The 24,513-nt window shown below is 38.6% G+C and overlaps 3 protein-coding genes across 3 annotated transcripts in view; 2 read left to right on the top strand and 1 right to left on the bottom strand.

Moving 5' to 3' along the window:
* The window catches only part of LOC144635160 (uncharacterized), a 335,656-nt gene that overhangs the window by 165,795 nt on the left and 145,348 nt on the right, over positions 1-24,513 (top strand). The window lies entirely within an intron of this gene.
* On the top strand, positions 1,187-9,957 carry LOC144635599 (protein Churchill-like). Its single transcript, XM_078494689.1, has 4 exons — positions 1,187-1,327; positions 7,365-7,503; positions 9,201-9,271; positions 9,791-9,957. The coding sequence occupies exons 1-4, from the start codon at positions 1,187-1,189 to the stop codon at positions 9,884-9,886; spliced, it is 447 nt and encodes a 148-aa protein (XP_078350815.1). The 3' UTR covers positions 9,887-9,957.
* On the bottom strand, positions 10,910-16,302 carry LOC144635259 (uridine diphosphate glucose pyrophosphatase NUDT14-like). Its single transcript, XM_078494364.1, has 4 exons — positions 16,090-16,302; positions 13,821-13,864; positions 13,396-13,460; positions 10,910-12,650 (listed from the first exon to the last, which is right to left on the bottom strand). The coding sequence occupies exons 1-4, from the start codon at positions 16,291-16,293 to the stop codon at positions 12,337-12,339; spliced, it is 627 nt and encodes a 208-aa protein (XP_078350490.1). The 5' UTR covers positions 16,294-16,302; the 3' UTR covers positions 10,910-12,336.

Here is a 24,513-nt window from a genome sequence, read left to right as displayed (position 1 = left end):
ATTTTTTTTTTTTTATCTAAATGATCAGAAACTAAAGGTGAACGAGGTAGAGAAAAGCCCTTCAATTGTTCCGTTTCGGTAAAAAACATTTACATCTACAGATATACAAAGGAGGTCTCGGTCGACCTAAACTTGTGAATAATACTTATTTAAAACTGCTTTGCAGTACGATTCAATGCACACTTAACAATACTTTACACTGAACGGTTTTAACTGTTCCTTGTCCGCTGGCTTTACATGATCATGTTTTAAATATTCTTTAAACTGTATATGTAGCTAGATTTCATACATTTAAAGTCAGTTTGAGTCGACCAATATTTATTCAAAACGTGGCTTTGTGTTTGATTCTATGCACATTTGAGAAACTCTGCAAAATGGTTTTTAATGGTTCCTTGGCCACTGGTTACAAAATTGTTTTGTAGTCATTTTTTAAACTCCATTTGTAGTTTTCTTAAATTAGATAATAATGAAATGCCCCCATAAATGAAATTTGATTCACTTTCCACACCCATTCTATCAAGCTAAATTCCCTTTTCTTACTCCCCTCTTAATCCAAGCGGCTTTAAACTTTGGAATCTAATATTTAAAACTCTGAACTTTAGAAATGTGCAAACACAAATCTCGCTTCACATGCACTTCAACCAAATCATTAAAACGAAGTAAACTCATTAATTCTGCTCTTCTTTCCCCCACTCCGTTCTATTATGCGATTTTCGCACATGATATTATTTAGTGTAGAAGGGAACTCGAATACTCTGTTTAAATCACCTTTCGTAACCTGGGGAGCACACCTTCTGCGTTTTCCTTTGCAAGCAACCCCGCAAAGGAAACTATAGTAAGCAGTCCTTGAAAGACTTTTAGTTGCATAACTATTCTATTTAATCTTCTGCTCATTTCGTCCGACTATCGCGGACTTTGTCAAGGACTGTATCAATGACATGAATGAAATTTATAAAACCTTCAAGAACAAGTAGATCCAGCTCCCCTCATAAATCTTAGAGCAAAAAAGGAAAAGAAGGCAAGCGGGGAAAAACGGACGCGTGAATAAAGTGTAGCGGGAGCCTGGGGGAAGGCAATTTTGTGCGGTTTTGTGTGGTTTTTCTTCCGCCGTGCAAACAATTTTGTTTATTCTATCATCAATTCCTTCGTGGTAAAAACGGAACCCACAAAATTGACCTGGCACCAAATGCGTGGCTTCACAGCTCAGTTGGTAGTGCGTCGCACCGGTATCGCTGTGGTCACGGGTTGGAATCCAGCGACCCCAAATGCCCTGCATTTTTCTCAGGCTTCTTTTCTCCAGTTGTGTAAATTAGTGGACCCATGCACGGTAATGATAGTGACATGCTTGTTACTCTCCGCCGTGCAAACAACTTCATTTATATTCTGTCATCTAAGGTCTTTTTCGTTTTTCGCTCGACTATGTTTGTGAGTATAGCGGTTCCTCGTATTCTACTAGTATTTGCACTCGCATAAGAAACCTCGAACAACCACTGCATAAAACATCTTGATGCGTTATAACTAGTAGTAATCAGAGATTAGGGGAGTGCGTTCGACCTATAGGTAAAATATAGACCCATGGTTAGCAGGAAGTGGCAAAAAACCAACATGGTCGGCCTACTAGTAGTATGCCTTATGTCAAAGTTAATTACTATGCTTATACCTCACTAAACGCGAGGAGGATAAGTGTGAGAAAGATTGTGTTACGAAATATTATGTACACAAAAATAATTATTTATTTCACTTGACTTGTTATCGTTTGGCACTAAACTTGAACTTGAACTTCCATAAACTTCTGGAAATAGTTTCACTTCGATTTAAAATTCCAGACATAAGTCAAACAGTAAGCTTAATCCACTACACGCATATTACAGTCACTATACAACAATTTCCTCGTCAAGACGTCTAGTGTTTCTAGGAATAATGATATTTAGTATAATTTCCGGAGGTGAATTCAATTCTGATTGGTCGAGAAGCTCGGACTATGTCGCAATATTCACCGCGCTAGGCGGTGAATATTGCATCTGAAGATTTGGCTACTAAGCCATGCCACGTTTGCCATCCAGGCTAGTGAACATGGCGGCATTTGCTGAATGAAAATTTCTCTCATTTAAAAGAAATCTTTCCAAGTCCTGGATATTTGAAACATTGGGAATTTTGCAAATTAACTACCAAGGCTTTTGGACCGAACATATTCTCAAGAGATGGTTTTCAAGGCTTTGAATTCATCGTAAACATGGTGGTTTTGGAGATAGCAGCGGCCATGTACTCAGTCAGATCGACTGGCAAAACATTATTTAGTTCTCTTCTCACTGGAGCTAGTAATTTCGAGAGGATTCACACAATTGCTCAGAAGTCACCATCGATTTAACAAAGATACTAGATATCCATCTTTTTCGTACAGTGTTTGTTTTGTTCCGTTTTATTGCTAAAACTTGAGTGTAAATTATGATTTCAATCGATTAATTAAACTGGTTTACACTATGTAAGCGAGCACTTGTGTTTGTTGTTTTCTTGTTTTCTATTGTTAATTATCTTGCAGTTTTTGATATTCACCTCTGAAATTAAAATTATACTAAAACAATTATTCGCCTCAGGCTCAGTGATTATTGTTGAATAAACCCCTCGACTTCGTCTCGGGGATTATTCAACAATAATCACTTCGCCTTCGGCGAATAATTGTTAAATATCGCAAAATAAAACAATTTTGATCCGTATTATACCCACTCTCGATGCATTTAATTCTAACAATTTGTAGTTTTGTGCAACGAACATATAATTACAAGAAAATACGTTGGTTTACCTACGAACGAACTCCGTACGAAACTACGCATCAATTTACTCGATTTCCACTCTTTTTATGATGTTCGGTGGCTGAAGACAACTCTGCTACCTTGGACGATAACCCTCTAATGTTCTCCATGAAATTTCTGGCAAAATTACAATTTTGGCCACACGTTTTTAACCCTTTTTACAAGCAAAATAATGTTTCTAAGCTACGTTTGGGACGCCATCTTGTTTTGCATGAAATCGAGGCCATCTGTGGCTACCAGTTTCCCGGCCGAGATTTGCCCCTGCAAAAATTAATCGGGGCGGCCAATCTGGAGTCCATACACCTGCTCGCGCATTACCGCTCGATTCATTCCGCATAACAGTACACAGGCATACCAACTCAAAAGACACAGGACGCAAAAACAAAATTAGGCTTGTGCTCTCCTTCGTCGAACGCAATTAACAATTATTCACCGAGGTGGAGGTGAATAGTGGTGGATATTCACATTCACCGACACTGAGGTGAATAATTGTTTTAGTATATACCACACAAGTTGAATAACTAGCGGACCAAAACGTCACTTTCGGTAAACAAAGCGACGGGCAAAGGCAGTTTGTTTCTCTTTAGCTGCTCGGAGGTGAATAGTACTTTGCTAATCACCTCCGAGTTAACCAATCAGCGCCCGCGAAAAGCACTATTCACTTGTGTGGTATATACTAAGCGGTGTGATTCGCCAGCTTAGCCAGCTCTCTCCGTCGTCAACCACTAAGACTTTTTAAATAAGGCGTTTTGAAAATAAGAGGGCATCCTATGAACGAACAAGAGGTCCATTTCACTAATGTAAACAAAGCAAACACCTTCAATCCTTGCTTCATGCAAATATCCCTGCATTCTATTATTGGTATCATGCGTCAACTTTTTTCGGGCCAGAGTTACTTTAATAAGCAAATCGTTATTTGTTGAATACGATGTCGGCGCGAGAAGCGTGTGTTTACAAAACTAATGACTGATGATATAAAGTATTTCTGTCATTCAACATGTTGTAACATAATTGCGTATTTTAGGTCACTCATAATTTGGGGAAGCCAGAGTAAAGGTTATTTAGCTTAAACCAATTCAACAAAAAGTCAGATTTCTAGATAAGACAGTATGCCTTCCACTGACCCTTAATGGGTTTTTTTTCCGCAGGAAATGGAGGAGTTAATAAGCTTTGCGTAGAACCGAGAAATACAGGTGCAGAAAATTTATCTAGGTGATAAGTAATTGATTTGTTTATTAAGCCTGCCAAATTTATTATTTCACACTTTTTCAAAATAGAAAAAAATAATAATAGGTCACCGTTTTAGCAATTCAGCAATAGAACAGGGTGCGATATAAATAGAACATGTTATTGGCTCCTAAAACTCAAGATCAAATGGTGGCGTTTTCACATCGACTGAGAGTTCGCTTACAACTGTTCTCAAGTAATGTACCTTCGTTGCCCCACAAACTCTGTCAATCATAAACCAAAATAGCGGCTTTTTGGGTTTTCAATATATTTAATAGGGCATTTGCCAATCCAGAAGGTTTTAATTGAAAATGGTCTAATTTAATGTAGCAATGCTTTAGTAGATAGAATATTCGCATTTTGAAGTGAAGTGCTCGCTAAATATCACAACATTTTTGGGCACCGCCTCCTCACTTGCTAAATATATTGCATGATACTTATTGAGAAGTTCCCATATGTTATAGTACATATTTTCGCTTAGTGTTCGGAAACGACAAATAAAGCTTTTCATGGCACAACAAAGCTGGACACTTTAATTGAAGCTCTTCGATCGACAAATGTTTACGCGTGAACAGCGCGCGAACAACAAACGAGCTAAAACCCAGCATGGCTTGATTTGTTTATCGAACAGACACAAACGCGCGCGGGATGTGATTGGCTTTGCGAACACGCAAACGTAATTCAGCGAAACAAAGTGATTTTTCCTCAGCTTTGAGCGATAAAAACTGAGCTGCGACATGCCAGACTGGAGGGAAAACAATTTAGAGGGTATTTTAAAATTTGGTGCAGCCATAGGCGTACGAGGTGGGGGCGCGAGGGGGATGCCCGGGCAAAACGCTAAGAATTCGGGTAACAAGCCTAGAGAAAAATAAAAAAAAAAACAGACAATTATCAACATTACAATCAAAACGAATTATATCAACAGAAAAAGTATTGGAAATATACCGAGCTTTGAGGTTCAAAAGTCCAAATTTCTCATTTATCTGCTTTTGTTTCCTCTCGCACACTGCTATAATCATTTTCGATTTTTCTCGCAAATTTTGCATGATTCAGTTGCAATCAGCTTTTCCATAGCTTAAACGTTTGCGCACAGTGGTGCCAGTTTAAGACCTTGAAACAAAGCTGCGATACGGTTACAAATGCAATGAAGCTAATGCTTTTGACTCGAATGAGCTCAAAACTTTCAACAATATGTTTCAACCCATTCACCCCTGGATGTTTCACACATTTTAAATAAATTTAATTTCAAGTGGGGAAAAAAATGATTTGCCTCCCAAAAATACTTTTATTTTTGCTGAACTAAAGTGAATAAATAAAATATTTCCGAAGAAAAAGGATTCAGTGCATTGACATCTTCGGGCAACTCCGGCCACGAGATTAATTAAAGAACTATCGTTTCCTTTAAGCAAGCAGGCAAGGTTTGTACACAGCTGTTTGAACGCACGTTCTGTTTTTCATTTCGTATGCCTGTTTATTCGGCTTTCAACCCATGCCTTTTTTTCGGGCAATAAGGTCTCCGCCCCCCCTTCCCCCCCTCCAGGTCCGAAGGTGCCCGTACGCCTATGGGTGCAGCATACCCGATGCAAAAAATATCAGATTCTGAACGACTATGCAGCAAGTGGAAGTTTTGCTGTCAGTCTTTATGAAAACCGCGTAAGTTACATTACCGCTCGATCAATCTGCGAAAAATTTGTAGCTACTGGCGACTGTCAACCTGGGGCAAGAGGGAGGCCAGTTTCTAAGATGCAACCTTTTGTGGCAACCTACATAGGCCTGGAGGCTATGTTTTTCGCGAATCCTTTTTTATACCTGGAAGAAATGAAAGACAGACTAATGAATGTTTTGTCGCGCAAAGACATATCTCTCGTCAAAATGCCCACCTATTCCCGGGGGGGGGGGGGGAGTGGTACCCAAAAAAGTTTTGTACGGGGAGGCTCCGCCTTGAGCTCTTACCCCTTACCCTTTTATATACCATTTTGACAGAAATTGTACCCCTTTTGTATACCTTTTAATGAAAAAAGGTACCCCTTTCATATACCTGAAAGACATGGTATATGATTTAGAACATGACGTTTTCTTGTCATTTTCATGTAGCGCTTAATAAATTGAAATAATACAGTCATAAATTGCATCTATTCGGAATATTTTAATTAAAGGCCCTTTTAAGGACGTTCGCGCTAATTGTTTATGCGCATCCTTACTGCGCACGTAATTCATGTCGCAACGTCACGCCACGTCATGCATCGAGCGCGCGCGCTGAAGAAATTTTCTAAGCACATATAGGGCTGGTAGTCGTCGCGTTAACTTTGCTTGAAATTGACTCTCTTAGATGCTCGGTGACCCCCACATTTTTTTAAACGGACCACTTTTGTTGACGATTATCAACGTTTTGCGAAAAAGTGAAAAAAATCTATCGATTAAAAGTTCGATTTTTTTTGTCCCACGTACGTTCGAATGCCTCTTTATGAGCTTTTCGTTTTGCTGTACGACGGTTTCAAATACCGCTCTCAGGGTTAAGTCTTACAAAAGGTTGGCAACACTAGAATTTTTTTTACGTAACAGACCCACTTCTACAAGATATGACTAAGATCATTTGCCTCTCTTTTTTCATCTTCGATATTTTTAACTATAAATCCTGTAAACCATGTTGAATTGCGTGCGCCAATTTTTCAGAATCAGGGTAGTTTTCCACACGCTTTATTTCTGAAACGAAGTCGGTGACCCCCACATTTTTTGCATTTCTGACACAAGTAACTTATTATCTGACTGGTGTAAAAATTTAAAAAAAACTATCGACTAGAAAATTTTCGCGCGAACGTCCTTAAAAACCTAAATGACAGATTTCCATACCCTTTCGTATACCTAAACTTCTGAAATCCCTACCCTTTTATATACCTGAAGCCTGAAAAAGGTACCCCTTTCGGGCGAAGCTTCCCCGTATAGGCCATTATAGGGAGTACCCCACCCCCCCGGGGGGGCACCTATTCCTTTTACTAAAACAATAGGCTCGATTTCTAGCTGTTTTAGGAGTCGGGCTGAAATTCCCTCTCCCAGAGCAAGTAATGTTCATGCAGACTGCTGAAAATTCTGCACTCTGATAAATGCGGACTGCATGCAATCCTGCAAACTTGCAATTCACTTTCGAAATTCGGTTAGCCTCAAAACATTCTGGCTACCCTGTTTAAGGTTAGCTGTCAATAATGTTAATATAAACATGATACAGATGATATATACCATTACGTATATAATGCAATTTTCAGTGTCTTCAGTCTACTGCAAAAGTCAGACACCAAAATTATTCATGAAACAAGTGATTGATTTCTCTAGGGCACCATCTGCCTGGAGAGTGGTACATATTCACTTAACTTTGCTTGCTGCAAGGAATGCGGTAAGAAAGAACCACTTAAAATTACAGAGAAGTCAAGTCAGGAAGATGACAATGGAGAAGAACTGGTAACCTGTAAACGTAAGTGTTTAATAAAAATAGCCTTAGCTAGAGAGCTGTTTGGCATAATGTAAACCCTGTCAGTTGCAATATTGGTCTAATAAAAGTGTGTTGACTTCTGTATATCTTCAGTTGCGTGAGCAAAACTTGGCAAATGCTAGGGTAACTACAAATCGTAGTCTCTGAGCTATGGGGTAAAAAAGGTCAAGTCTTCATTCGATTCTAGTGCCCAATCAGGAGAATTTTACTCCCACTGGATGTAAATGCATGGTTCCAGAAAATGTCTATACTTCCTTTACAAAATGGATTGAAAATTCCTGGGGGTGGGACCAAAAATTCATGAAACTTATAAAATTATTGGAATTTCCAGAAAGGGTAGGTGGGGGGGGGGGGTGGGGGTGTTAAGAAAACTTTCTTCTGTGGGGGAGGTATGGATAATTTATGGAACTGCAAATGTGTGGTTTTACATTATACCATCCCATGGCATTTCATTGGAAATTTTAAGGGAGAGGGGGTTCTTGAGAGTGAAATATTTTTAAAGAAAGCATGAAGCCAAAATGTAATTTCCTTCCATGGTGGGGGTATGGATATTTTTTGGAATAACACATTACCCCCAGACCAGTATAAAATTCACTGTACTCATTTATACGTCTGGGTGGATAAAGAGAGGTATCGTCAGAGAGAAGTGTCTAGTATGCCCAAGAATATAAAGGACGAAGGATAATCCGAATAAGTTCATTGTGTCCAACAATTCAGACAACAAATGAGGATCTTGATAAATAGATTGTTATATTTCGGTAAAAGCTATACCATCATCAGACTAATAAAATTAACATACAAGCTAGATCTTAAATACTGTGAGTGAGGAGACGGAAACAATAAGTTTACTCAGGAGAATAGATAGAGTTCTCTGCTGGATTTTAGTCCATTGTTCAGGGAAGGTGCTAGGTGTTTGATATAATAAGCCTCTTTGTATAGAAGAAGATTCCAGTTGTGATCACAGTCTAATACCGTTGTATTATCACGGACAACATGGATGAAATATTCTTTGTCATTACTGATAGAAGGTGGAGCAATCTCAGTGTTTAAATTATCCGGTAAATTACACAAATCACGAATGAAAAGTAAATGGTTACACGTTCGCAGGTGTTTGTAAATTGCGCTCTCAAGAATACAACAAGGTGTTTGTAAATTGCGCCCAAGAATACAACACAATGATCTTGGCTATCAAGGCAATAACCATAATTTCACTTTACCTTCCACATCTTATCCAGGGGGCGTAGGAACAGAAATATTCCTAGTTCAATAAAAAATTCTTAAAATTTTCTTGCATTCTTTAAATCATTTTTAACATTCATATTTTTTGGTGATAAATTTAGAAAGAAAGTAAATTTAAGCTCAGGAAAAAAAAATGAGGAAGATGTTATGTTCATGTCATGATCATGGGACAAAGAAAAAAAATCTGAGTCCCTGATGGAAATCGAGGCCATGATCTCCCAAACACTAAGCGGGCATGTGTCACATATGGAACTAGTAAATGGTCTTGTTAACCATAAGTCTCTCCATAGCTTAGCATATATTGCGCTTCTGGGGCTTGGGAGGTCATGGGTTCAATTGCCATTGTGGAGTCAGAGTTTTTTGTTCCATGCTCGTGACAAGATGAACATTACATCTTTCTCACATTAGATTGTCTAAAAAAATAAGTAATGTCTCTGCAGATGTCTGTCCTAGCTGTGATCACCTTGTGACAGAGCATGAGTACACATTTAGAGTTGAAGGACAGTACCAGGTAATAGTTATTCTTCTTGGATATTTTCTGATTGAAATCAGAAAAGGAATCTTTTTATAAAGTGACTGAAGCTATGTCTTATAAAATATCAGTGGTTAGGAATTATGACGGCTAAACCCTCTAAGTTTATTTTTTTCATTAGTGGCCATATGGCCACCTACTGCACAAGTTTGGTCACCAATGAAAAATTGTAGTCGCTAAATTAACTCAGTGGTGCATTCAATCCTTCTTCTCAATTTTAGTCGCCAGACTTGCAACTCTGGTTCCAATTTTTCTAGCTCCAAAATTTTAGTCGCCATGGCTACTAAAATGGTCTTAACTTGAACGGTTGCAGCTATCTCCCAGTTGGTTTTCATATTCATGAGTGTCTTCATGTGCACATGGTCATTAGCCCAAGATAAGCAACTGAGAAAAGTGAGAAACTCTAACAGGGGAGACCACTTGCAGGCTAGCTGCAGCAGTTGTTACAATAATGTAATAAATAAGTGTGGCTTTTGTAATGTTTTTGTTTTGTTGCAGGGATACATGATGACTTGTCTTTTATGCGGCACAGCAGCCGACTCTGTTAGCGTTCTACCTGAAAACCCAGCTAACAACACGAACAATTTCTTCTGACTCAGGGAAGAAGTCTTAAATCATAAGCCTTATGACTAGACTGTGCAGTGAATCAGGCCATCAGAATCTCAGTCTTAAGCTGCGTTCATATTTAACCCGAAACATGTTTAGAATAAACATGTTTCAACGGAACATGTTTCACCTAAACATGCTTGTTATTGCATTGTTCACATTAGGTGTTAGTTTCAAACACGTTACATGCCTGGTGTGTAATTAATGCGACTCACGGTTTTTGCATAAATCTTCACCGTAAAAATATAGCTCGAAATTACAATAAAAGTTCCATTAAATCTTTGTCTTTGTCTATTTTTAAACCCTTCGATGAAGCAGGGCTTTCAAGCGTTTAGCAAGAAGACAGTATTGTCCAAATTTGCGCTATCAGTCGGTAGCAGAAGATTTTTATTTTGTGAAGTTTGTTTTTCAATTGCAATGCTGCAATGCTGCGCGCTTGTAGCCGCCGTCGTAAACTTTCGTGGCGATATTTTGCCAAATATTCTGCTTTCTATCCGTCACCGATAATTCATATTGTATCGCTTTATTAGCCTATATTTTAAATAAACATTTGGTCTCATAGAAAGCCCAAATTTGAAGCTTTTGGGCACTTGCCTCCTCACCGCATGTCCGCCATTTTTAACTTGTTTAGTCTGATCATGATTGAAACTACCTCGTGCAATTATGATTCGCGCAATGCACTGCCTGATGTGAACACTTTTCACAGCGAAACATGTTTCATTCGTGATCAGACTAATCGTGTTTCGGCCTAATGTGAACGCAGCTTTAGTTGCCATATTTTTAAAAACACAATAATTATTAAGAAAAAGAAAAACATTTGCCAGTTTGGTGTAAATCAGAGTCAGACATGTTCTAGCCCAAGGCTAGTAAAAAACTTTAAAAAGTCATCAAATTTCAATGCAATGAGCTTTTAATTGATAAGTACCAGTGTGGTGGCTAGCTAGAAGATTTATAAGTCAATAGCCTTAGGAAAGATGTATTTTCCTGTAAAGAAGTAACAGGACTTACATGTTAAGATCTGAAAGATTTTAATTTCTCACTCCCCCCCATCATTTACCAGTTTTTACAATGATGTATAAGGTAACAGGGCTGTCATATGAAAAGTAGGTACTCATAATAAATTATACAAAATTATACTGTAGCTTCCCTATCTAAGCTGAACTACATGAAGGTGTTGTTTTTTGGTCTTTTACAGGGCTCAAAATAATTTTTGGATAGTTGCCGGTCATGTTGAAAATAGTAGTCACTTTTGCATTTCGTCAAATCGTCTTTGTTCGCGTGATAGAAAAGGATCCGCCATCTCCACCGTTTTGCCTGCCATTTTTTTTCTCTACTTAGTTTCTTAGTACCCTTGTAAGATATGTAAGCGACAGGTCAATTAACTGAGACAAATTGCAAACATCTGTCACGTTGTTCTCCCTCTTTCGCACTCGAATGAAATACCTTGTTACCAAGCTTTGGACGTTTTTCCGTGCACGTTCTTTTCGCTGAAGTTTCGCATTATACTAAATTTTAATACTGACCTGAACAGAACTGCACAAATCAAAAAAGATGTATCATATTTTCAGAATTGGAATGACATTTATACTTCATGTATTTCAGATTGGGAATTAAAGATAAGACTTTGGAGTTACCTGTGGTTTTAACGCAGAGGTTGCTCTGATACTGTGTATTAAATTGCTCCACGAGTAAAGGTTATTTTAGTTGTTAGAATTAACGTTATACATTGGCATAACAATTATTTTGGGTCTGGTGCATGGCCGGTCAAAATGACCGGCAAATCGAACGTTTGTCCTCACAAATTGTCATCTTGGCCGGACATTGTCCGTTGACCGGCCATTACTTTGAGCCCTGTTTTACAAAGTCAACTATGACAACCTCGCTCCCAGGGTCTCTCTCTCCCTGCGGAACGATGTTGAAACTGTGAATGCCCAATTCCCTCTATGAGACAGCTTCAAACAGCAGCTCTCGATAACATGTGCTATTAATTTGACTTGTTCAGTTAGTTATTTCATTTCAAAAACTATTTAGTTGCTAGTTACATTAAGCATGTGTACTTTGCAAATTCAAATTCTTCCTCATCAGTTGCCAATTTAGTGCATTGTTTACAGTGACAAGTGTATTACTTTTTACATTAAGTGTGTAATTTCTTATCACTTACTACACATAAAATAATGTTACAGTTTCATTTATGATATTTGATCATTAAATGATTTCTTTTGACATTCAGTGTTCTGTAGTTATACCATAAGCCAGAGTGTCATTAATATTCTATACTATTATACCTTAAATTTATTAAAGTACCACATAAATGCAAACATAAGCCCAGCTGGTTTTTGCTTAGTTGTGTCAAACAGAAACTCCCTACTCTTCTCTAAAGGCAAATAAAACACCTCTATTCTCTCTCCTTCGTGAAGATTTCCTCCGCCCTTGCTCACTCACATCTCATCTGTAACTTCAGCAAAGAAAAATGTCTGCAAAGCACCGGTACTTCCTACTCCCCCACGGAATGACACAACTTCTTGAAGGTTTTTCTCTGGGACATCATAGCCACATTCTTCAAGGATTTCTTGTTTCATTAAGCTTGCCAGGCTTGTGTTTTTATCGATTATTCCAGCGCAGAGTTCGTAAGTAACTCCTTCACTGAAAGGAGCAGTAATAGGGAGTGATGAGTCTTCGGCTGCCATGGAAACAGCACTGCCGTCAGTTGAGACTTTCTTGTGAAGATTTCTGTTAATGTGCATGTAAACAGCTGAAAGGGAAAAACAGTAGCCAAAAACTTCCATTATTAACTAACTGCAGCATTACCTCCAGCCTAAGGGCCCATTTACATGGAAAGAGGATGATCCTAGCACTAGGATCATCCTACTTTCATGTAAAATGGTATGATCCTAGTGCTAGGATCATCCTAGTACTAGGATCATCCGAGTGCCATATGTTTTCAGCTTTCAGTTTACGTGTGAATGGTTGCATTTGGTCCTAACACTAGGATCATCCTAGCGGTAGGATCATCCCTCGTCTCAGATAGGATGATCCTAGTGCTAGGATGATCCTACCGTTAGGGCCAAATGCAACCATTCACATGTAAACTGAAAGCTAAAAACATATGGCACTAGGATCATCCTCTTTCCATGTAAATGGGCCCTAAGAATGTTCGCGCTCCTTCCTTTTCTCCCTACCCCTTAGAAAAGCCTGATACTCAGGTTACCTAAGAACACAATTCAGTGACACTGGTCTGGGCTCGAACCCGGATTTCTCAATCCAGAGTCCAGTACTTAAACCATTGGGCTACAGTGCCTCCCACAGCAACAATGAATAAAAGGTAATAATAATTATTACATACAACAAAATTAACTGTGCACAATAGTGTTGTACGTAACTTTCACAAAATAAATATGTAACAGTAACGTGAGACTCTCTGAGACAAAGGACCAAGACCAAATCAGCAACAGAAAAGATGAATATTTACACGGTAGAGTATGTTTACTTTCAATTACCTGGTCTAAACTGCTTCACAAGGATGAATGATTGTCTTGTAGTATTGAATAAGAGGGCACATACACTGTTGAAAGATATAAACACATTCAAAATTTAATATTCAGTTATAAAGTTTCTCAATTTTATCTTGTGTCATTTTTAAGTTTTAATTGATATATTGTTTCTTTCTTCATTAACTAATTAATTAATTAATTAATTAATTAATTAATTGATTTGACATGTCTGGATTTAAGTAAATCTGAATTATTTTGCAATCAACCCATTATAATATAATTTTTATAAATTATGTGCATAAGTGGATGTGTGTGATAAGATGAAATTACCCTTGTGAATTACATGTACTTCTATAAACATAAATTTCTACTGAGAGAAAAAAATTCAACCAGAAGTATAGTTTTAATTAGCTAAAAACCTTTTCACATACCTATCATGGACTTTTAGATAGTCCCATTTTCTTTCCCGACCATTCTATGCATAAAAAGACATGATTGCAAGTAAAATAATTTCTGTAACTCTCTTAGCCACAAGGCTGATCAACATCAAACTTCTCCTCACAGGTTCAATACATAAACATAAAAGAAGTCATGAGAATCTAGAAATGATCACCGAAGATAAGATAAATTGCTCTGATTTTAAGCAAATTCTCGTAACTAGCATAGTTGAAATGTATGGAGAACAGTAAGGAGAATTTGAGTGTTGACTATGGAGCTTACAGGTTCAAGCTTACAGGAGCTTACAGGTTCAAGTTAGCATGCAGTGAAAGCTTGTGATCTAATAGCTGACTAGTCTTGTTTGCAGCCGCTATTTGGGGTGCCATGCAATTCTTGCCCCAAAGAAACCACAAACGCAATGGGAATAGAATGTAGTCTGGATGTGAGTAGCCACTTCTTTGGAAGGAGTGTTGTGTGGCATCCAAAATAACGGGTGCTGAGGAAACTAATAACTGACATGCATACTCAGTTCATCTCTGTTCAAGAGACCTCTGGACGTTGGACTTGAAAAATTCTGTATTGGTGACGTATCTATAATGAACCATGTAGTATCTGATTGGCTGTTGATTGGTTGAAATACAATGTTTATCTGCTTTGATCGCTTTCTGCATCAAGTTTACTGTGGCTTGTCAGTAACCTGTCGACCGACAGTTGGTTACAGGGAGCTGTTCTTCACAATTACCGTTTGGTTTGGAATTTCGGCACATAACAATCAATCAGAGAAGTTACAAGGATCTTTGTATTGCTACATCATCTGTAAAAAATACCTGCATTCTTTTAGATTGAATTTCAGAAGACCCTTGAGATAGAGAGGAACTGAGTGTGCAAAAATACAGTAGAACCCCGGTAACTCGAACTCTGAAGGGAAACGAAAAACCGTTCGAGTTAGCGGGGTTTCGAGTTATCGGGGTAGATTGAATATTTAATTTGCCAAGTAAATAATTGATAGTTTACTGATTTTTCAGCATTTCAGTATACAGCACAGTGCAAATTAAACTTATCTCGTCAGAACTCTAACATGATCATAAATTTTTAGGATAAGAGTGAAAAAGGCTGTCAAATATGTGATCTGTTTTGTTGCCCTAATCCATGGGCAACCGTGGCGAGTTAATTGCAAGAATCGGAATTCGAGTTATCGGGGTAAATTTGACCCAAATTAAGATCAAGGGAAACGAAATTTAGTCCGAGTTAGCGAGGTTTTCGAGTTATCCGAGTTCAAGTTAACCGAGTAAAAATGACTGAAAAGTGAGTTCAAATCCAAGGGAAATGGAAGTTTGTTCGAGTTAGCGGGGTTGTTTGAGTTATCCGAGTTCGAGTTACGGGGGTTCTACTGTAAAAGGGAACCTGTGATCAGGCCAATTATTTGCACCCCTACATTTCTGTTTACACTCTCTTTACTGTATGTGGGCCGTGTGACCACGTTACAACAAAGAGTAATAAAATAGAACATCATAGGGCACTATGACTGGCCTGATCGCAGGTGAAATGAAAGAATGTCAAAGGACATACTCATCGTGTTCCTTGACATAGTCCCATTCTCTGAGCAGACCATTCTTTTTTGTAAAAACAGAAAAAAATAATTCATGAGAAGGCTACAGATTAGTTTGTAAAGTCTTCTTCACAGCCGTTACTTGGGTTGTCACGCATTTCTTAGTATCGGTGGGGACGAGTGTTGCGTAACCCAACTTCATAAAAGGGCTCAAAGGAACTATTGGATGGGCAAAATAAAACGTTGCACTCTAAAAACAAAGAGTAAAAACAAAAGGGAAAGATTTCTGCACAGGACCCTACATTAATTATGTATGCAACTATTTCATACTATCACTATACATAAACAGCAATCATGAAAAGTACGAATCAGTCAGAATATTGTATGCATAATTAATGTAGGGTCCTGTGCGGAAATCTTGCCAACAAAAGAAATCAAGGCACTGATTGAACCTGGCTACTATTTGAATACTCAGTTTAAACAAGAATAGGCACTTTTTGACTCGTTCTACCCGCAGAGGAACAAGACACACAAAATTCTGAAAATTACATGAGGCTAAAAGTTCAAGCACACGCTGGCCGGCATTTGGAGCCCTAGAATATTCCAGAATATACAGCCCCAGACAGCCTGGATTTCTACACATTCTCGTCTACGCTTCATTCATAAAGAGAAGGTTATAAAGACATAAGCTTTATATTCAATGCATGTCTAACCTGTTTGAATACAACTCGTGACGGCTGAATGAAACGAGAGTCCACACACAGCACAACTTGCATCTCGGAAATCTCAAGTCCTTCCATATTCTTCAGGCAATGGGTAAATACAAATCTAACACTTACGTTTATCACTTGGCTTACACTTAGCGATGATAATGATAAAAATAAAATTTTTCCCGGTCGTAAAGATGCAGTTGCCATCAAACTCAGTCTTCCCCAGGATCTTCTCGGTCGTCATAAATGGGTCGAAACTGGACCAGAATTGGGCCTTGCAGATTTGGTCCCAATAGAATAAGTTCCTCTTTTCCGGCAATTATGATATTCACAAAATTCGTTATTTCTTTCGTCTATATACGCAAATTTTTGGAAGCCGTTTTCCTTTTCGGTAAATATACATTTTACTAATATACCGACCTCGACGCAGCCGTTATCCTCATTACTTAATGGCTACTTTTTGGTCACAATATTAGTACAGAATCACAAGATCGCCATAATCTATATTACTTAACGGCTATTTTTGGGTCACGATAATGATATAGGATCGCTAGGTAGCCGTTATCCACATGACTTAACGGCTAGTTTTAGGTAAGTATAATGACACAGGATCGCTAGGTAGCCGTTATCCACATGACTTAACGGCTATTTTTGGGTAAGAATAATAAAACAGGATCGCTAGGTAGCCGTTATCCACATGACTTAAGGGCTAGTTTTAGGTAAGTGTAATGACACAGGATCGCTAGGTAACCGTTCTCCACATGACTTAACGGCTATTTTTGGGTAGGAATAATAAAACAGGATCGCTAGGTATCCGTTACCCACAGGACTTAAGAGGGCGTCTCGTTTATTTCCGACCATCGATTTTGGTTCAAGAATTCGAATTGTCTCATTTGCTGGGATTTTAAAGCCTTTACCTAGTTAATTAATAAAATGGGTTTCATTTGATTAAAAATTCTACTTTTTGTTTTTTAGGATCTATCGAAGTTTGGTTCGATCCAGAGCAATTACCCGCCTTCCGAAACGGTTAAAATAGCACATATTGCAATTGCTCTCAAAAAATAAATATTCGCTTAAAATATCCAGTTCTTTTTGTAAACTATATAATCATCATTGTAGTTTATTTAGCAATGTTTCAATTATGATTCATTCTTGTTTCTTCATAGGACAAAACAAGATTTCCGACCCGCCTAATCCAGCTTTGAACGAAACAAGGAAATAGCCCAACTTTGAAGGCAAATTTTGAAAATGTGGCACCTGCTTGAGACTACTTAATTGCATGAACAGAATCTATAAATGACCCTTTCTTGAAAACAAGAATAAAATTTGTCAGCACTTCAAGTCTACAAAGCTGACAACCGCTTAAAATTTAGGAAATTTTCAAAATTTATAGGTAACGAACATCTTCGTCGTGACAAATTCTTCTGATAAATTCGCATACCATAACCCCTTAAGCTCTCTTACCTGGCTTTAGAATGTCTGTTCCAGCCTTTACAGTCATCTTTGAATTCTAAGTATCCTCAGAATTAAAAGCTTTTTCCTCCAGCTGTGGGTTTGTACACGTTCCCGGCGAACCAGATACATCTTAGTAGCGTGACTGTCACATCGATCGGACCGATCGCAACATATGTATAAAAGAAGCGTGGAAGTTCTTTGCATCGCTGACCGTAGTTTTGCTCATAGCCGCTTTTGATCGGGCATATTCCTCTTAAAACGTTTGCAGGGACATATTAAAGATTAGTGTTACCACGCATATAAGTAGTAAACGGTGAGCCGAGATCGATAAATGCTGCGGCCATCTTGTGTTTACAACTGGTGTATTCGTTCCCAGTCCCCTACGAGCTTTACATTTCAGTGAGCCTGACACTTTTGAAGGAGACAGTAAGTGAAATATCTAAGATCCGTTAGCAGGATTCATAATAAAACAGTTTATAGCAGCCAGCCGGCCAGCCAGATCATAATAAAAGGAAGGCAAGAAAACTAAGGGAAGAGATGGAAAGAGTCTGAAAAGAAAACTGATTTTTTTTTAAACAAAAACAAGACTAATATTTCTATAATAAAAATTTGGTTTGTATCTGATCTTAAAATCGGTTTAAAAGGTTGGTAAAAACGTATAGAGCTGAATTTTCGGTACTCTCTGTTACCTTCATCAGAGTTAAAATTGGTTCAGTTTTTGCATAATAAGTTTTTATACGCCGCCGGTCTCTAGGGATGTTCCAAATGTTAATTTAACTTGTGGGAAATGCACATGCTCATTCACACAGTTAATGTCCTGGATAGAATGTAGCGCTTCTAGGAAAAGGCGTTGTTGCCTATTGTTGACATTTCTTTCTAAAATTTCAACATAATGTGGATGAATGTCATGGTCTGTTGCTTCCGCGTGAAATCTTATTGCGCTTTCGTTATTAGATCTTGTGCCAGGCTTGTGCTCTGCGCCGCGCGAATTCCATGATATTTTGCTCTCTCCCACATAAGCAAAATCACATGTTTTGCATTTGACTTTGTACACAATTCCCTTGATCTGATTTGTGGCGGGGCGGTCTTTTGGTTTCTTAAAGATACTGCCCAGTGTTTTAACAGGCTTGAAAGTGGTTCTTATGTTTTCTCTGCTAAGCACACGTCGAACTAGGCTCTTACCGAAAGTGCTTGAATTTTTTTTTACATTTTATCACAGGGCACAGAGGAGTCAAGTTTGTTCGCAATTCAAAATCTCTACCGTGCAAAACGACCTTCAAAGCGATTGGTATTAAAGCGTACGTGATACAGCCCCGTCATGCGATACTTGTTTGCAGATCGTCTGGTGATATCGGACCAGACGATCTGTAAACATTAAGTATCGCATGACGGCGTTGTAGCGCGTACGGCTTACACGATCGCTTTGAAAAGCTTTTGAAGGTCGTTTTGCACGGTAGAGATTTTGAATTGCAGACAAACTTGACTCCTCTGTGCCCTGTGATTTTATCCCAAAAAGCACTGCTAGCATTATTTTGGATTTTCGACTGACTATTGGTCTAATTTTGTGTTAAAAAGCACAATCTGACTTTATTTATGGCGTCCAAAGATCCCGGGCCAAAGATGCATTAGCCCTCATTTTAGTCAAAGGAGCCGTGGAGGCCTGGGGAATAGGTTTGATACGTCAGTGGTTGCCTTCTAGAAACCCAGTCCATCACACTCGTTCTAAGATGACGCCATCCACGTTGTCATCGAGGAACAATGGAAGTCAGCCAGCCAAGGCAGAGATAGCTCGAGAGCGTACTCTGACATCAAACATTGATCGTTACATTTTATTGTTGACAAATGTAACTGAAAATCTGAAAAATTTAATATTCTATGTTTAAAAAAAAAATCGGAAAAAGTGAGCATTTTTATGTTACCCACGAGCACTTTTTTTAAAAAAAATAAGCATTATTTTAGCACTTTTTTGGCAAAAAACGAGCACTTCTTTTAGCATTTAATGTTTTTTTTACGAGCACTTTCGGTACAAGCCTACGTCGAACTCTTTCGGAAACACTTTTTATGTTAGGGATTGAAGCGTAACCCCTTGGACTCTCTCGACTTTCTTGGATTTTTGGCTGTATAATTTCTTGAACCTCCTTAGGCACGCATTAAAATCGTCAACGTAGCGGCGCCACCAGCGCGGTTTTACTGGTGCAGAGGCTAAGTCCTTCGTACTTAACAACAGCTATTTCTCATCTGAAGGAACTCAGTACCACCAAGTATTTGGCCGTGCAATGGGATCGCCTGTCAGCGCAGTGATCGCCGAATTAGTCATGGAAGAAGTTAAGGAAAAGGCCTTAGCCTCTGCACCAGTAAAACCGCGCTGGTGGCACCGCTACGTTGACGACTCTAATGCGTGCCTAAAGAGGAAAGCATCAGAGTTTTTCACAGCCATCTGAATGCCAGTAACCCTCATATCCAATTCACGATAGAAATGCCAACTACAGGCGCGGAAGGCCAAATCATAGCTTTCCTTGATATTATAACACAGTATCTGCGAGTGGTCAAGTGGAAGTGGGCGTGTACAGGAAACCCACGCACACAAACAAATATCTCACCTTCGAGTCACATAGTCCCGCGCAAAGCAAACGAGCTGTAGTAAAGACACTAATGGATCGTGCCAGATATCTTCCCTCGACCTCTGAGCGGAAACAGAGCAAAAAACAACAAGTAATCGGTGACCTTAAAGTCAACGGATACGCCCAAAGTTTCATCGATCGTTGTCTTGTTTCGTCTCAAGAAACCATACAGCCAAAAACCAAGAAAGTCAAGAGAGTCCAAGGGGTTACGCTTCAATCCCTTACATAAAGGGGGTTTCCGAGAGAGTTCGACGTGTGCTTAGCAGAGAAAACATAAGAACCACTTTCAAGCCTGTTAAAACACTGGGCAGTATCTTTAAGAAACCAAAAGACCGCCCCGCCACAAATCAGATCAAGGGAATTGTGTACAAAGTCAAATGCAAAACATGTGATTTTGCCTATGTGGGAGAGAGCAAAAGATCATGGAATTCGCGCGGCGCAGAGCACAAGCCTGGCACAAGATCTAATAACGAAAGCGCAATAAGATTTCACGCGGAAACAACAGGCCATGACATTCATCCACATTATGTTGAAATTTTAGAAAGAAATGTCAACAATAGGCAACAACGCCTTTTCCTAGAAGCGCTACATTCTATCCAGGACATTAACTGTGTGAATGAGCATGTGCATTTCCCACAAGTTAAATTAACATTTGGAACATCCCTAGAGACCGGCGGCGTATAAAAACTTATTATGCAAAAACTGAACCAATTTTAACTCTGATGAAGGTAACAGAGAGTACCGAAAATTCAGCTCTATACGTTTTTACCAACCTTTTAAACCGATTTTAAGATCAGATACAAACCAAATTTTTATTATAGAAATATAAGTCTTGTTTTTATTTAAAAAAAATCAGTTTTCTTTTCAGACTCTTTCCATCTCTTCCCTTAGTTTTCTTGCCTTCCTTTTATTATGATCTGGCTGGCCGGCTGGCTGCTATAAACTGTTTTATTATGAATCCTGCTAACGGATCTTAGATATTTCACTTACTGTCTCCTTCAAAAGTGTCAGGCTCACTGAAATGTAAAGCTCGTAGGGGACTGGGAACGAATACACCAGTTGTAAACACAAGATGGCCGCAGCATTTATCGATCTCGGCTCACCGTTTACTACTTATATGCGTGGTAACACTAATCTTTAACATGTCCCTGCAAACGTTTTAAGAGGAATATGCCCGATCAAAATCAACTATGAGCAAAACTACGGTCAGCGATGCAAAGAACTTCCACGCTTCTTTTATACATATGTTGCGATCGATGTGACAGTCACGCTACTAAGATGTATCTGGTTCGCCGGGAACGTGTACAAACCTACAGCTGGAGGAAAAGGCTATTAATTCTGAGGATCCTAGAATTCAGAGATGACTGTAAAAGCTGAAACAGACATTCTAAAGCCAAGTAAGAGAGCTTAATGGGTTATAGTATGCGAATTTATCAGAAGAATTTGTCACGACGAAGATGTTCGTTACCTATAAATTTTGAAAATTTCCTGAATTTTAAGCGGTTGTCAGCTTTGTAGACTTGAAGTGCTGACAAATTTTATTCTTGTTTTCAAGAAAGGGTCATTTATAGATTCTGTTCATGCAATTAAGTAGTCTCAAGCAAGTGCCACATTTTTAAAATTTGCCTTCAAAGTTGGGCTATTTCCTTGTTTCGTTCAAAGCTGGATTAGGCGGGTCGGAAATCTTGTTTTGTCCTATGAAGAAACAAGAATGAATCATAATTGAAACATTGCTAAATAAACTACAATGATGATTATATAGTTTGCAAAAAGAACTGGATCTTTTAAGCGAATATTTATTTTTTGAGAGCAATTGCAATATGTGCTATTTTAACCGTTTCGGAAGGCGGGCAATTGCTCTGGATCGGACCAAACTTCGATAGATCCTAAAAAACATAAAGTAGAATTTTTAATCAAATGAAACCCATTTTATTAATTAACTAGGTAAAGGCTTTAAAATCCCAGCAAATGAGACAATTCGAATTCTTGAACCAAAATCGATGGTCGGAAATAAACGAGACGCCCTCTTAATGGCTAGTTTTGGGTCAGTATAAGAAAACAGGATCGCTAGGTAGCCGTTATCAACAGGACTTAATGGCTAGTTTTGGGTCAGTATAATAAAACAGGATCGCTAGGTAGCCGTTATCCACATGACTTAACGGCTAGTTTTAGGTAAGTTTAATGATACAGGATCGCTAGGTAGCCGTTATCCACATGACTCAACGGCTACCTTTGGGTCAGTATGATAACACAGGATCACAAGGTAGCCGTAATCGATATGACTTAACGGCTATTTTTGGATCAGTATAACAACACAAGATCTCTAGGTAGCCATTATCCACATGACTTAACGGCTATTTTTTGGTAAGAATAATTGCACAAGATCTCTAGGTAGCTGTTATCCACATGACTTAACGGCTATTTTTTGGTAAGAATAATTACACAAGATCTCTAGGTAGCTGTTATCCACATGACTTAACGGCTATTTTTTGGTAAGAATAATTACACAAGATCTCTAGGTAGCCATTATCCACATGACTTAACGGCTATTTTTTGGTAAGAATAATTACACAAGATCTCTAGGTAGCTGTTATCCACATGACTTAACGGCTTCTTTTGGGTCAGTAAAATTACACAAGATCTCTAGGTAGCCGTTATCCACATGACTTAACGGCTTCTTTTGGGTCAGTATAATAACACAGGAGCTCTAAGTAGCCGTTATCCACATGACTTAACCGCTTCTTTTGGGTCACGCACACACAGGCGAATAGACCGGCACAGGCAAAGACAGTTGTACTTATACCCTAAAGCAGTAACAAGACGTTAACGTCACCGTTACGTTTGCACAATCTGGTATGAAGGAAGTTGTGAAACCGAGCGAAAAACGACATTAACATTACCTAACACTGTGAGAAAAAAGGTTTACATGACGTAACACTTTTTCTACCTCTTTAACCAGTAGAAACCATTTTTAATATGGAACTAACGTTTTTTTATTTTACTTACCCAATGGTAGCCGTTAAGTCATGTGGATAACGGCTATCTAGAGATCTTGTTTCATTATGCTGACCCAAAAGAAGCCGTTAAGTCAAGTGGATAACGGCTACCTAGAGATCTTGTGTTATTTTACTTACCCAAAAGTAGCCGTTAAGTCATATCGATAACGGCTATCTAGAGATCTTGTTTCATTATGCTGACCCAAAAGAAGCCGTTAAGTCATGTGGATAACGGCTACCTAGAGATCTTGTGTTATTTTACTTACCCAAAAGTAGCCGTTAAGTCATATCGATAACGGCTATCTAGAGATCTTGTTTCATTATGCTGACCCAAAAGAAGCCGTTAAGTCAAGTGGATAACGGCTACCTAGAGATCTTGTGTTATTTCACTTACCCAAAAGTAGCCGTTAAGTCATATCGATAACGGCTATCTAGAGATCTTGTTTCATTATTTTGACCCAAAAGAAGCCGTTAAGTCATGTGAATAATGGCTACCTAGAGATCTTGTGTTATTATACTGACCCAAAAGTAGCCGTTAAGTCAAGTGGATAATGGCTACCTAGAGCTTCTGTGTTTTTTCCTACCCAAAAGTAGCCGTTAAGTCATGTCGATAACGGCTACCCAGAGATCTTGTGTTATTATTCTTACCCAAAAGAAGCCGTTAAGTCAAGTGGATAACGGCTACCTAGAGATCTTGTGTAATTATTCTTACCCAAAAGAAGCCGTTAAGTCATGTGGATAACGGCTACCTAGCGATCCTGTGTTATTATGCTTACCCAAAGGTAGCCATTAAGTCATTGGGTTAGTGGCTACCTACAGGTAGTAGTATTTATGTTCTAATCCAAAGGCAGCCGTTATGACACTGGGTTAGTGGCTTCCTCCAGGTCTGTAAGTAAGTTATGCTCTCTGACCAACCATTTGGCTTCTCAAATAGCTCGTATGTACTGACAAACGAAACTACGAAAAAAGCCGTTATCTAAGTGCCGCTCTTTTCCCGGGACCCTCTTATCATGATGTCTCATTTGACAAATTGGTGGGGCTTGCTGGGGCTGTTTATTTTAGAACAATCGCTATATAGTGATCTCACAAAGAGGGGGTCCTATAACTTCACGGGAATATTTAAACATATCAATGATAAATGGAAAAATAAATTTCCTTGTGCTGCGTGGCACTTGTAAAAGTACAAAAATATAATGAAGTTCTCACTAAATGAGTTGAAAGTGCCTTTAAAATAGTTAAAAGTTCCAGACGTTTCGGGCTTAGCCCTTCATCAGTGGAAAGTCAGGATTTCAGTTAAAAACGCTCGCTTGCGCCATGAAAACAAATTTGAGTTCAAAGGCGCGCGCGCGATAAGA

The sequence above is a fragment of the Oculina patagonica genome, chromosome 13 (genome assembly GCF_052425735.1).
Source record: "Oculina patagonica isolate OP01 chromosome 13, crgOcupat, whole genome shotgun sequence".
NCBI classification, from domain to species: Eukaryota; Metazoa; Cnidaria; class Anthozoa; order Scleractinia; family Oculinidae; genus Oculina; species Oculina patagonica.
The sequence above is the reverse complement of the archived record's forward strand: the minus strand, read 5'-3'. Positions and strand labels throughout refer to the sequence as shown.

Excerpts from the sequence above, each read along its gene's own strand:
- LOC144635599 (XM_078494689.1), top strand. The coding sequence starts at position 1,187 with ATGCGTGGCTTCACAGCTCAGTTGGTAGTGCGTCGCACCGGTATCGCT. Across the intron at positions 7,504-9,200 it reads AGAACTGGTAACCTGTAAAC|ATGTCTGTCCTAGCTGTGAT; the intron begins GTAAGTGTTTAA and ends ATGTCTCTGCAG. Across the intron at positions 9,272-9,790 it reads GAGTTGAAGGACAGTACCAG|GGATACATGATGACTTGTCT; the intron begins GTAATAGTTATT and ends GTTTTGTTGCAG.
- LOC144635259 (XM_078494364.1), bottom strand. The coding sequence starts at position 16,293 with ATGGCAACTGCATCTTTACGACCGGGAAAAATTTTATTTTTATCATTA. Across the intron at positions 13,461-13,820 it reads TATCTAAAAGTCCATGATAG|TGTATGTGCCCTCTTATTCA; the intron begins GTATGTGAAAAG and ends ATCTTTCAACAG. Across the intron at positions 12,651-13,395 it reads TGTGAAGCAGTTTAGACCAG|CTGTTTACATGCACATTAAC; the intron begins GTAATTGAAAGT and ends TTTCCCTTTCAG.